General features: G+C 41.0%; 1 protein-coding gene across 5 annotated transcripts in view; it reads left to right on the plus strand.

The window, feature by feature from the left end:
• AFF1 (ALF transcription elongation factor 1) overlaps positions 1-12,943 on the plus strand; it is a 196,929-nt gene that overhangs the window by 7,776 nt on the left and 176,210 nt on the right. For 3 of the 5 annotated variants that reach the window (XM_055589058.1, XM_055589045.1, XM_055589048.1), the window contains exon 2: positions 5,539-5,612. Coding sequence is in view for 4 of the 5 variants with exons in the window: in XM_055589045.1 (XP_055445020.1) it covers positions 5,575-5,612 (38 nt within the window). In the remaining variant the exon portion in view is untranslated. Of the gene's footprint in view, positions 1-4,240; positions 4,396-5,538; positions 5,613-12,943 lie in introns of those variants that run through there. The other 2 variants (XM_055589047.1, XM_055589049.1) reach the window with 1 other exon arrangement.

Below are 12,943 nucleotides of genomic sequence, written 5' to 3' on the forward strand. Positions count from 1 at the left end.
AACGGAGGGTTTGAAATGGAGAAGAGGTCGTTGGGGAAATCGCGTTACATTATGAATGTCCTGAGGGCTTCATGTGGCGCTGGAGAGCTAAAGGAACTGTAGGCGATCATGTCAGTTGGGGGCCCTGAGAGTATGAACTGCTTGGGGTAGAGTTCTGGAGAATTCAGATGAAAACAGTGTATGACCCATGACTCACCGCTGACACATTGCCAGTTACCAAGAGGCTGTTATTCCTGGAGGGTATGTGTGGAAAAGGGGAAGGCGAGCTGACCAGGGACCAGACCAGACCAGACATCCTCAGGCCTCTGGGCAGTTGTTTTCCTCATATTCTCTGGAAACTGGGTCATGGTCATGGGGCTTTGGGACCTACTTAGCAGCTGTTTGTCCAGTAGAAAAGCTTCTCTCTAATGTATGGATTGTCTTGAACATGTACTTTGGCTGGCAGAAAAATGACCAGGACAGCTACTACTATGGAATGTTCACCATGAGCTTGGCATTGTGCTAAAAATATGACACGCATTTCATTTAACCCTCCAGCAACCCCCAGGAAGCTCCATGTTAATGATAAGAAGGCTGAGACCTTGAGGTCATATAGCTAGGAGGTTGCAAAGCCTTTAAACCAGCACATCCTCGCAAAGGCCCCTGAGAGTAGGTTCCCAGGACTATGCTAGATTTGGAAGCACTTAATGGCCAAAAACCGGAGGGAGGTTCATGAGGGAGGGGACATGCATATACCTATGGCTGATTCATGCTGATACATGGCGGAAACCAACACAGTATTTAAAGCAATTATACTCCAATTAAAAATAAATTTAAAATATAAATAAAATGTAAAAAACAAACAAACAAACAAACACCATAAAACAGAATATTTGAAAATATCCTGAGTCTTTTTTTTTTGTATTCCTCTTCTTTCCTTGTAATTATATATGTGTATGGTGTGAGTGTCTGTAAAACTTCAAAAAAAAACAACAAAAAAAACCAACTTTTTTTTTTTACTTGAAATGTTTTCCTTCTATTTTGGGGAGAAAAGCAGTTTGATGTATGTGACATTTTTATTTCTGAATAAATTTGCATTGCAAGAGGCTGAAAGGACTGTGGAAGGGTCACTTAAATAGATCTGACAGAGTGCATGTCTACATGAAACAGTCTGTGTCAGTTACATAAAAGGTAAGATTGACATTGCTGATTTAAATAAGAACTGCTGTATACTGAATGTCCATGATGTGTCAGTGTGCAGGGCATTTTAGCTAGATTTATAAAGCACTGTTCTCGGTGACTCTGTAAAATAGGCCATTTTTCCATTTTACAGGTGGGAGCACTGAGGCTGGTAGAGCTTAATTTGCCCAAAGTGATCACCTGTCTTGCTTAAGCTTCCTTTTATTTATTTATTTTTTTGCTGTACAGCATTACTCTATTTTTAAAATAGAGCCACGTTGGAATCTTACCTGCTTTACATTTAAAAAAATTATTTTATTTATTTGGCTGTTGGGTCTTAGTTGTGGCACACAGAATCTTCATTGCATCGTTCAGGATCTTTCATTGTGGAGTGCCGGCTCCAGTTGCCACATGTGGGTTCAGTAGTTATGGTTCAGTCGGTTGCTCTGAGGCATGGGGGATCTTAGTTCCCTGACCAGGGATTGAACCCATGTCCCCTGCATTGCAAGGCAGATTCTTGAATACTGGATCACTGGGGAAGTCCCTTACCTACTTTTTTTAATGGGAGGATTTTAAACTGGCTCCCCCACCCCCACTTATTTTTCTGCTTTGTCTTTATAATCTGGTGAAAATAATATAAAAATGTATGAAGACTTCAGGAAGACCTGATTTTCAGTATTGATGGGTCAGGAAATTCCCCACCCCCAACCATTATACTTACAGAAGAAAATGTTTATGCAGATAATAAAAGGATTCATAGCATACAGAATAAAAGCTGAAAGTGCTGCTTTCCAGAGAAACCACTATCAACAGTTGAGTGTGTGTGTGTGTTATGCATAAATATCAAAAGAAAACATTTTCTCTTCAAGCAAATTGGCTCACAGTGTACATTCTGCTCAGATTCTTGTTTGGATAAACCTGTTTGATGTTACACCATGTCACCATGTTTCATGTATCATAATTTACCCTTTCTGTGTTGGTATGTATTAGGTTGTTACCAGTTTCCTTGCTATTACAAACATTTTATTGGAGAAACCTTCTTGTACAAATGTGGCTATTTTTAAGAAAGATTCTTTGAAGGAGACATTAACTGAAGCATATACTAGTGACCTTCCTTAGCAGCACTTTAGGGTCATAATTTTCCTAACCACAGTAAGCCTCCATTCTAACCTAACTAACCTTGTATCTGAATATTCATTGGAAGGACTGATGCTGAAGCTGAAACTCCAATACTTTGGCCACCTAATGCAAAAAACTGACTCGTTGAAAAAGACGCTGATGCTGGGAAAGATTGAAGGCGGGAGGAGAAGGGGACGACAGAGGATAAGATGGTTGGATGGCATCACCAACTTGCTGGACATGAGTTTGAGCAAGCTCTGGGAGTTGGTGAAGGATAGGCTGAATTTGATCTTTTCTGGGAGACATGAGTCAATAATCTGGTGGTGATGCAGCCTTCTTGCCCTTGCCTCTGTGGAAAGGATCAAGCCACCAAGCAGGGTTATGAGTCTAAGTTGCACATACAAGTCCTGGGTTGTGCCCACGGCCAGATCGCTCAGAGAATGCCTCTTTCACTTTGTACTTCACTCACCTGCCTAAGAAACCAGTTGTGAGACCCGGGATTCAGCTGACTACCTCTGTCTTGGACATCTCAAAGTTCCTAGGATCATTTTGTTTGGTTGCTCAGTCCTATCCGACTCTTTGCGACCCCATGGACTGTAGCCCACCGGGCTCCTCTGTGCATGGGATCTCTCAGGCAAGAATACTGGAGTGGATTGCCATTTCCTTCTCCACTAGGACCATTAAAAGAAAGGCTTTATTTATTTATTTATAGCAGTTAAGTTCATAGCAAAACTGAATGGGAGGCACGGAGATTGCTCATAGACCTCCCTGTCCCCGGCACCACCCCCAGCTTTCCCCCACTCAGCATCTCCCACTGGGGTGGTACATTTATTACCATTGACAAACATGAGCCCTGACACCTCATCACCCTGAGTGCTAGGCCATCTTTTACTACAGCTCAGTGCAGCTTGCTCCTCACTTCCTTTAAGCCCTTGCTGAGATGTTTCCTTCTCTGACCACTTGGTATAAAAGTGCAGCACCTTACCTCGTTTCCTCTCTGGCCCTCTGCACTTCTCAGTTTTTTTCTATGACACTTTTTCAAGTGGAACATCTGTATAGAATGCTTCATCTTTGCTCACCTTCTGTAGTTTGTAAGCTCAGTGATGGTAAGTGCCCATTTCCTTCACTCTCCTCTTCTTACAGTAGATGCCCAGGAAATATTTGTTGGCTCAGGGGGCTTCCCTGGTGGTCCAGGGGTGGGGACTTTGACTTTCAATGCAGGGGATTTGGACCCACATGCCCCTTGGCCAAGAAACCAAAATATAAAACAATATAAAAAATATAGAAGCAATATGGTAATGAATTCGATAAAGACTTTAAAAAAATGGTCCACACCCCAAAAATCTTAAAAAAAAAAATTTTTTTTTTTGGTTGGCCCAGTGAGTAAATGAACAAACTAGGAAACTCAGAACTTTTGTTAGGTGAAAGTGAAAGTGAAATCGCTCAGTCTTGTTCGACTCTGCTGACCCTGTGAACTGTAGCCCACCAGGCTGTTCAATCCATGGGATTTTCCAGGCAAGAGTACTGGAGTGGGTGGCCATTTCCTTCTCTAGGGGATCTTCCCAACCCAGGGATCGAACCCAGGTCTCCCGCATTGCAGGCAGACGCTTTAACCTCTGAGCCCATGAGACTCCCTCAATAGCCTCGCTCTCCACCTCCTTTCTGCAGCAGTCAGCCCTGGGGCGGGTGCTCTTGGCTATTGAGCAGCTAACAGGTGGGGCATCTTCATTGGGAGGACTGTTTTGGGGACAATCATCATGGATGCTATTCCGATTTCCCTGGTGGCTCAGGCGGTAAAAGCAGCTGCCTACAATTCGGGAGACCCGGGTTCGATCCCTGGGTTGGGAAGATTCCTTGGAGAAGGAAATGGCCACCCACTCCAGTACTCTTGCCTGGAAAATCCCACGGACAGACGGAGGAGCCTGGTGGGCTACAGTCCACTGGGTCTCAAAGAGTTGGACACAACTGAGTGACTTTACTTACCTTCTTTAAAGGGGAGTGGTGATGGGGATTTGATTTGGAGAATTTAGAAAACTTGCCTAGGGCCACTATAGCCAGCTGAAGGAGTGTCCTACTCCAAAGCATGTTTGACCTTCAAAATTTTAGAGCTCTGCTAAGGTGAGTCTGATTAGAATGTTTGTAGCATCTATGTTGCATTCTTTCTGGGGGAGGAGATAGACTGACAAACGGTTATCTACTAATAAGGAAACATTGTAGTCATGGAGAGGGGAGATAAAAGACCTTATCAAGAGTCAGTGTAAAGCTGAAGGACTCAGTTCTAGTGTTTCTTCAGCCTCAGGCATAAAGTATGACAGTTAATCTCTTAAAGTAGCAGGCACTCTAAAAGTTGTTACAAATTTAACATCTGTATTTATTTCCATTTGTATCAGATAGTTTGTTAAATTGGTACTAAGATAATTTAGTAACATACCCTTTTGCCTTAAGGATGTTTGAAAAAAATTGAAACTATTTAAAGCAAGTTAGGATAAGAGCAGTAAATTTACAAATACACACAAGAAAGGGAAAAGGAAACAGCTGTTGATGGTGTTAGACACAGAGAGAAAGGTTGTTACTAGAGATATACAAGATAGGTACCAAGGCCAGTCTGCCCAGGTTGGATAACAACTTTTTTTTTTAACCAGTACTGTTTTAAGAGAACTCTCCAGAATTGCTTTAGGGTTAAGTGGCTTTTATGAGTGGAAGTAAAATCTCAATATTGGCTTTTACTGGGCTCACTTTTTTATTTAGCCTTGAAGATCAACTTTTCTTTCTTGTCTGTACTTTTGCCTTTCCCCCTTTTGATTCTAGTGAGATTGTTGACACAACCTATTACCTTAGGCAAATTATTTAAAACTGAGTTTCACTTTTCTTATATATAAAATGGGCTATTTAGTATATGAGGTATTAGTATGTACCTTGCAAGTGTATTGTAATGTTTACATGAAATGTCATTTTTAAAGGCTTGGCACAAACTAGACACTGGGGAAATGTTATTTCCTTTCTCCCGCCTCATGATAAACATACATGTGCACATATTTTTCCTGGCTGAAATTGTTTTCAGGCTTAAAATTAAAAATGCATTTGGCCTTTGGTATATGCCGGCCGGTTTGTTCACACAATTTGAGAGTTGGTGAAGAACCAGTCTATTATTCTAATGAGAACTTTGAGTTCTGTGTCCAGTAAGATGCCTTCCAGTTCAGGTGTACCAATTAGTTTAGTTATTTATGTGCTGATGTTCACAGGCTGCTGTTTCTTTTTCAGATGAGCAGACTCATCGCTTTCCACTAATTGGCAGCAATGGCGTTTACCGAAAGAGTCAACAGCAGCAGCAACAGGTAACCATGAGGTCCATGATGCAAAGATTCCTTGATGTTGAATTTTATAATCAATTTTTCAAAGAATAAGGTTGGTCCTTTTTATTTTTGTGACCTATGGACTCTCTGGTGCAGGAAAAGGTGTGAAAATTTCTGTCTTCTCTGGATGAAATCAAACCTGTTAGACTAGCTACATATTTTCTTTAAATCTAGTACTCTCTGAGTCTTGTAACTCATTTCTTTAACATGTGGATGTGATATTATATTAGATCAAGCATCCTAATTCTGTGTTCTAGGAACTGGCCCAGGTCACACTGATTTGGGAAAATGTGCACCTGTTTGGTTTGTGCTGAAACAGATATGAGGAAATCGGCCTTGTTGTGAGAGGCTTGGAGGAGGGAATTCTGTCAGATATACTTAACAATCAACATCCCTCCTTCCAACTCTGTACACGTAGTTGACTGCCTTCTTGCATATCGCATATGATCAGGGTTCCTTGCAGGCAGCGTATTTATATTCTGAAGCAGTTATTAAGAATAACCAATTTGCTATTCAGAAGGAATTCTTAATATCCCTGATCAGTTTTTATTTATACTATTAGATATTCAAATACCTATGAAAGTAGGAGATGTGTAGACTCAAACATACTCAGTTAATATTTCTTGAGTAATAGATGATGGGGACTGTGACTCTGGACCATTCTGGTACTTTCCTACTTCCTCCTCCTTTCTGGCTCATTTAGGAAGCTCTTCCTGCACTCCAGGTGGTCCAGGTGGTCCTGGCGTTGAACTTGGTGCACTCTCCTCCCCCACAGAGGAAGGCATGTGGCCCAGGCTGCTACAGTCCACGTGCTGCTAGAGCCAGAGGGGAAACTGTTAGCATCCTTTTTTTTTTTTTTTTTTTAAGGCTTATTCATAATGTTCAGTTACACATAAGTTTTAAATTGTTATGTAGTTAAATGTCTTGGTCTTTTATGGATTCTGGATTTGATCGTGCTTCGCAAGGTCTTTCCTATTCCACGATTGAGACAATAATGTCACGTGTTCTCGGCTGGCACTTGAAAGGTTTCATTTTTTGCATTTAAATCAGAACTTGTACGCTGGTGGCCTGTGGGGCAGATCTGGCCAACAGATGGGTTTTGTTTGGCCTCTCACAGTGTCCTAAATATATATATATATATCTGCCAATGATTTTTACATAACGATCTAGACTTCCATCTTCTCTTGAAAAATTTAACAGCACGGGCTTTGCATTGCCATAGAGCACCCCTCAGATGGAATCAAATAACTGGCTCCTGCTCGTTTTGAGAAGTCATGAGCTTTCTAATTCAAAACTTCTCAAGTGGTGTGCCATTACTTTTCAGGTGTGCTGAGACTTAGTTCTCCCCGACCAGAACTCCCAAACACCCACCTGATTTCCTCTTACAGACAGACATCTGCTATGTCAGCTTGCCCCAGGGAGACTTGATGTTTAAAAAGAAAGAATGAAAAGCTGGGGAAGCACGGATCCTTTTTAGTTCACTACAATTCCCACACAGCTGGGTTCACAGACGAGTTAGATGCTTTGCCCTCTTCATTTGCTGCCCACTTTAGATCATTGACTTTTTAGTGTTTTGATCCATCTGTAATTGATTTTAGTGTAAAGTGTGTGTTGTAAATTTCCGTATTAATAGGAAAATGAAAAAGTCTGGGGGATGTTAGCCTTTTTTTAAGCAAAAGGCTGGCCAGTTGTTCCAATATAATTTATTAAACCATCTATCTTTACTGATTTGAATGCCATGTCCAAAACCTATCACATTCTCGAGTCTATTGGTGGACCCTTTTGTGCCATCAGTTGTCTCTTCTGCCAACTATTTCAGTGTTTTTATAGATTTTAATATTTAGGCAGATTCTTTGTCAATACTTTTCATTTTTAGAATTTTTATGGCTAGTCACATCTGATTACATTTCCACATGTACTCTGAAGTTGTTTGTCATTTTCTAGAAAAATTGTTGGCATCTTGATTGGAGTTTGAATTAATCAATTAAGAGTTGAATTCTATAGAATATGAAAACTGGGTCTTTCTACAAAGGAATCTAAATATCAGGTTAATGAAAATGTATCGGGGTGAAGAAATTTTAAATTTCTAAGATTTTTTGGAGGTATGATTTTTCAGCTATTTCTGATTACTCACATTGTATCCAGAGTAATTTCTGGAAGAAGAATCATAGTTTATAATAATTATAACACTGAACAGTATCATCAGTGGCAAGATTAAAAAAGATATTTGGTACTCTATTATTTACATTTGTTTTCTGTTGTTGCTATTGTTAGACTAGCTAATTGCCCTTTGTAGTAGCATTCTAGCAATTACAGAGCTGTTTTTATTATTTGTTACATTTGTCTTTTCAGCTCTTGAACTCCCTGATGTGGTCCTTTTAATACCCAGTACAAGTAGTAAGTTAGAGGAAATCCTAAATAGAGCTCTATTTTTAGCATATACCAAATAGCTCACTTGTTTAAATATTTTGTCGTGTTCAGTTCAGTCGCTCAGTCGTGTCCGACTCTTTACAACCCCATGAATCGCAGCACGCCAGGCCTCCCTGTCCATCACCAACTCCTGGAGTTTACCCAAACTCATGTCCATCAAGTTGGTGATGCCATCCAGCCATCTCATCCTCTGGCGTCCCCTTCTCCTACTGCCCCCAATCCCTCCCAGCATCCGAGTCTTTTCCAATGAGTCAACTCTTCGCATGAGGTGGCCGAAGTACTGGAGTTTCAGCTTTAGCATCAGTCCTTCCAAAGAACACTCAGGACTGATCTCCTTTAGAATGGACTGGTTGGATCTCCTTGCAGCCCAAGGGACTCTGAAGAGTCTTCTCCATCCCCCCCAAAAAACAAAATCATGTGGAACTGGTCCAGGACTAGCACATATTTTAAAGGAAATAGATGTGTATTGAGCAGGCAGGTATTAATTGCGCAAACTTACATAGAAGTCTGAGTGTGAATCCTTAGTCTGCTCAGGGCTACCAGAAGTCATCAGCATGGCAGAATATTAATATCATGTGTAAAGACAATATTTGTTTTAGTTCTTACAAATAAGCTTATTCCCCTGGCTCCCAGACTTATCAACATTTGATGGTACTCAATCTGATGTACTTATATTTCTCCTCCCCTTCTTTCCCCTCCCCTTTTTGTTCTTTCTAAAAATTGTTATTGGAGTGTAACAAACTGAAAAGGGCTGACACTATTAGTACAGTTCAATGCATTTTCACAAAGTGAACACACTTGTGTAACCGATCAAGCAACAACAATACCAGCTCCCCAGGAGCCCCTCCTGTCTGCTCTTAGCTACTGTCTCTCTCAAAGCCTACCGCTATTCTGACTTCTAACACTGCATTTGTCTTGCCTGCTTTTGATTTTTATTTTAAAATAATCAAGTAGTGTATTCTTTTTGGTGTCTATTCAGTTTCGATGCTTATGTTATTGTCAGTCAGTCACTAAGTCATGTCTGAGTCTTTGCAACCCCATGGACAGCAGCACACCAGTCTTCATGGATCACAGCCTTGTCGGGCGAAGGGACTTGTGTAAGTCAATTAAGCTATGAGCCATGCCATGCAGGGCCACCCAAGACGGACAGGTCATGGTGGAGAGTTCTAACAAAACGTGGTCCTCGAGTGAAAACCACTCCAGTATTCTTGCTGTGAGAACCCCATGAACAATATGAACAGGCAAAAAGATGTTTGTCATTTTTCTTTTATTTCATGAACTGATATATCTTTATATGCCTTTATAATAAGGCATATTAAATGAATATACTGTATTTTACTATATAATCAATATTAAAATTTTAAAAATTTCCATCAACTTTTCATTGTCTAATCTGATAGTATAATTATCCTTACTCTTTTCCACTTCTCTCTCCTCTACCTTCCAACTGTTAGCTCTGCTTTTAGGTTTTTTTTTTAATTAATTATGATTTTGGTGGCGCTGGGTCATTGCTGCTATGCAAGAACTTTCTCTAGTTGTGGAGAGCAGAGGCTACTCTTTAGTTGTGGTGTTCGGGCTTCTCATTGTGGTGGCTTCTCTTGTTGCAGAGCGTGGGTTCTAGGGCCCACAGGCTCAGTAGTTGTGGTACATGGGCTTAGTTGCTCCAAGGCACGTGGGATCTTCCCGAACCAGGGATCGAACCCATGTCCCCTGTATTGGCAGGTGGATTCTTAACCACTGGACCACCAGGGAAGTCCCCTGCTTTTAGTTTTAAATTGTCCAGGTTGACAGCACATTTTATAAGCATCTGTGCCTTTGCAAGCTTTGTCTTTTAATAATAAAAGCTGAAAAACCAAGAAGCACTATTTACACTATTTTGATTGGGAAGCAAAATAGCGTTTAGGGTTTTATTTCTTCTCTATGGGTTCAAAGTCAACCCAAGTACCACTTGACACATTTCATATTGATCAGGACAAGTGAACACCTATAGCTGAGTGAATTGCTCAAATTCAGGCCACATTTTAAATTGCCTCATCTTGGGATGGTGTTTTTATTTTTCCTGGAGTTTCAAATTACTTTTCTTTCTCCTTGTTGAAAGAGAGAACATGCCCCTTTGCAAGGTCACTACCCTGTCCCCCTTCTTTCCCTTCAGTGTGTGTTAGGAAATCTGCTGATATGCTTGTCAGTTTAGGGGAAAGATTTGAGTGATTGCATTTTTTGAACCCTGAACCATAATGCTATACTCTTGCACGCTCTCCTTCCCCAGGAGAGTCTGAAATAACGTTTACCTCTCCTAATTGAGGGGAGCCCTCAATTAGTGAGGAAGCTACAAGGTGTTAAGCTGATTAACACCTATTATATGGACAGATTTTCTTTGTGTGAGTAAATCAGGGGCCTGACTTCCAGATGCTCACTAGAGAGATTAATGGCTGTAAGCTGTGTTTTCCTGAAACTGTGATTGGCCTGGGCATTGTAAATAATCCACACCTGGAATTGTGAAATTTCCTGTGTTTCCCCAGCAAGTTGTTTTAGGCCTGATTTACAAGCGCAATAATGTTTCTTATACAGAATGCATGGTTTCCCTTTATTTTAGAAAATGGTTGCTCGTCGTGTGTCGTTGTCATATATAGTTTAAGAGGAGTCATTCCGTTTGATGGGTTTAAAAGAGTTTGGTTTCAGACTTATCTCAGGCCTGAGGAAATCTTTTTCAGAATTAGTTATTTCCCAAATGGACAGTTAAATTTGGTGGGGAGTGGGTGTGTGGTAGGGAGTAGGGGAGACTCAGCTGTAGACGTACTGAGTACTTTCACCAGTAAAATCCAGTTGAGGGGCTTCCCTGGTGGCTCAGTGGTAAAGAATCCGCCTGCCAATGCAGAAGACACGGGTTTGATCCCTGGTCCGGGAAGATCCCACGTGCCAAGCAATAACTTAGCCCACGCACTGCAGTTATTGAGCCTGGGTTCTACAGCCTGGGAGCCACACTACTGAGCCCATATGCTTCTACTACTGAAGCTCACGAACCCTAGAGACCATGCTCTGCAACCAGAGAAGCCAGTGCACTGCAACCAGAGAGGAGCCCTGCTCTCTGAGAACAGAGAAAAAACCTGAGCAGAGGTGAAGACCCAGCACAGCCATGAATAAATAAAGAGAACAATTTATCTAAAAAAAATAAAAGTCCAGTTGACTTTGTATTGCCTAAGTGATGTAGCGGACTTGCGTGTGGGACTCCAGGGCTGGGTAACTTGTGTTTAGATCTCTGACACGTTGGACAAATTGCTCAACTTTTAAGCCTCATTAAGATGAGGATACCGAGAATAATGTATGTAAAGTGTTTATCCCAGCGCCTGAGATAAACTCCTTCATGAATCGTTAATTCTCTTGCTCTGGTGATACTAGTAGGGAGCTGGGTTTCAGGAGAATGAGTACCTTCCACAACTCGACCTCAAAAGAGAAAGACTTTGTTTAGAGACAGCTCTTTGGGTGGAAAGGATTCCTTTGTGAGCTACTCCAGGAATAGGGCTTCCCAAGTGGTGCTAGTGATAAAGAACGTGCCTGCCAATTCAGGAGACATAAGAGACATGGGTTCCATCCCTGGGTTGGGAAGATCCCCTGGAGGAGGGCTTGGCAACCCACTCTGGTATCCTTGCCTGGAGAATCCCACGAACAGAGGAGCCTGGCGGGCTCCGTGGGGTCACAGAGAGTCGGACGCGACAGAGTGACTATCACTTTCACTTTTTCACTTTTCATACCATCTTTGTATGAATACTAATTTTATACTATCCTGATTAGGGGAAGAACCTTTTTCTTTTTGGGAGGCTTCAGTTATAACAATCCTTTTCTTCTAAAGCAGTAGCCGTCAGCCTCCTTGGGAATCTGTGGAACAGGATTAAGATGAATATTTCAGTTTCCTCTTTTTCAGAAGCCTGGAGGACATTATTTCAGAATCTGAGTCTTGTTTTCTGTCTCTCATGATAACCCTGTAATGTAGTTAGATTAGATGGTAATCTGGCTCCTTGTACTGGAAGAGGAAAAAGCTTGGAGAAATTAATAGTTGACTGTGTGAATCAAGCTATAGGGAATGCTGGAGTAACTGGTCTGTTTTGGTAGAAAATTTTTCTCTACCAAACAACATTTAACATGTTATTAGGCAATTTCTGCCTTTGACCAAGTTTTGGTGCTTTTCATCAGATAATGCTTTCTTCTTAACCTGAAAGGCAGATTGTCACCTTTTCTGTTGCTTTAAAATGATTTCAGACATTGGATTGTATGTGTTTATATAGGTAAGATGTTAATAGACAGAGTTAAGTGAACAGGTCTTATTAAAGCTACTGAAAGTATGAGGTGGTCCCAGACTTCTTGTTAAGGGGGAGACAGTCTGAAGGAAAAGAGAAAGAGGGAGACTGGGAAGGAGGGAAATGGGATGAAGGGGCAAGAGAAAGACAGAAATTTTGTGCATTGTAACAGCAATAAAGAATATTGGCCCTGGCTGGGCATGAAAACCTAACTTAGTATAGATCTTATCATACTTCTTGCCTCCACTCTTTTCCCTTCACTTGGAAAGAAAAAATTTTATCATAGACAGAAGAAGTAGAATATTTCATTAACTTTCAAATAGCCTTTTCTCCAGATTTAACATTTCTCAATATTTTGCCACACTTAAAAGGAAAAAAAAAAAAATGTATCCTTTTCCTTTTGTTCTTTGCTGGAGTGATTTAAAGCCAATCCCAGACATCTGTTTTTTCACTTTGGCTTTACCTTATGTGTGTCTCCTTTAAAAGGGGGATTTCTTTCCCTACATAATTGCATGCCAGTCTCATTCCTAATAAAACTACATTTTAGATTCATCTATGAATTAGCCCGTCTCCACACTGTTCGGATTGTTT

This window comes from Bubalus kerabau, chromosome 7, assembly GCF_029407905.1.
Source record: "Bubalus kerabau isolate K-KA32 ecotype Philippines breed swamp buffalo chromosome 7, PCC_UOA_SB_1v2, whole genome shotgun sequence".
NCBI classification, from domain to species: Eukaryota; Metazoa; Chordata; class Mammalia; order Artiodactyla; family Bovidae; genus Bubalus; species Bubalus kerabau.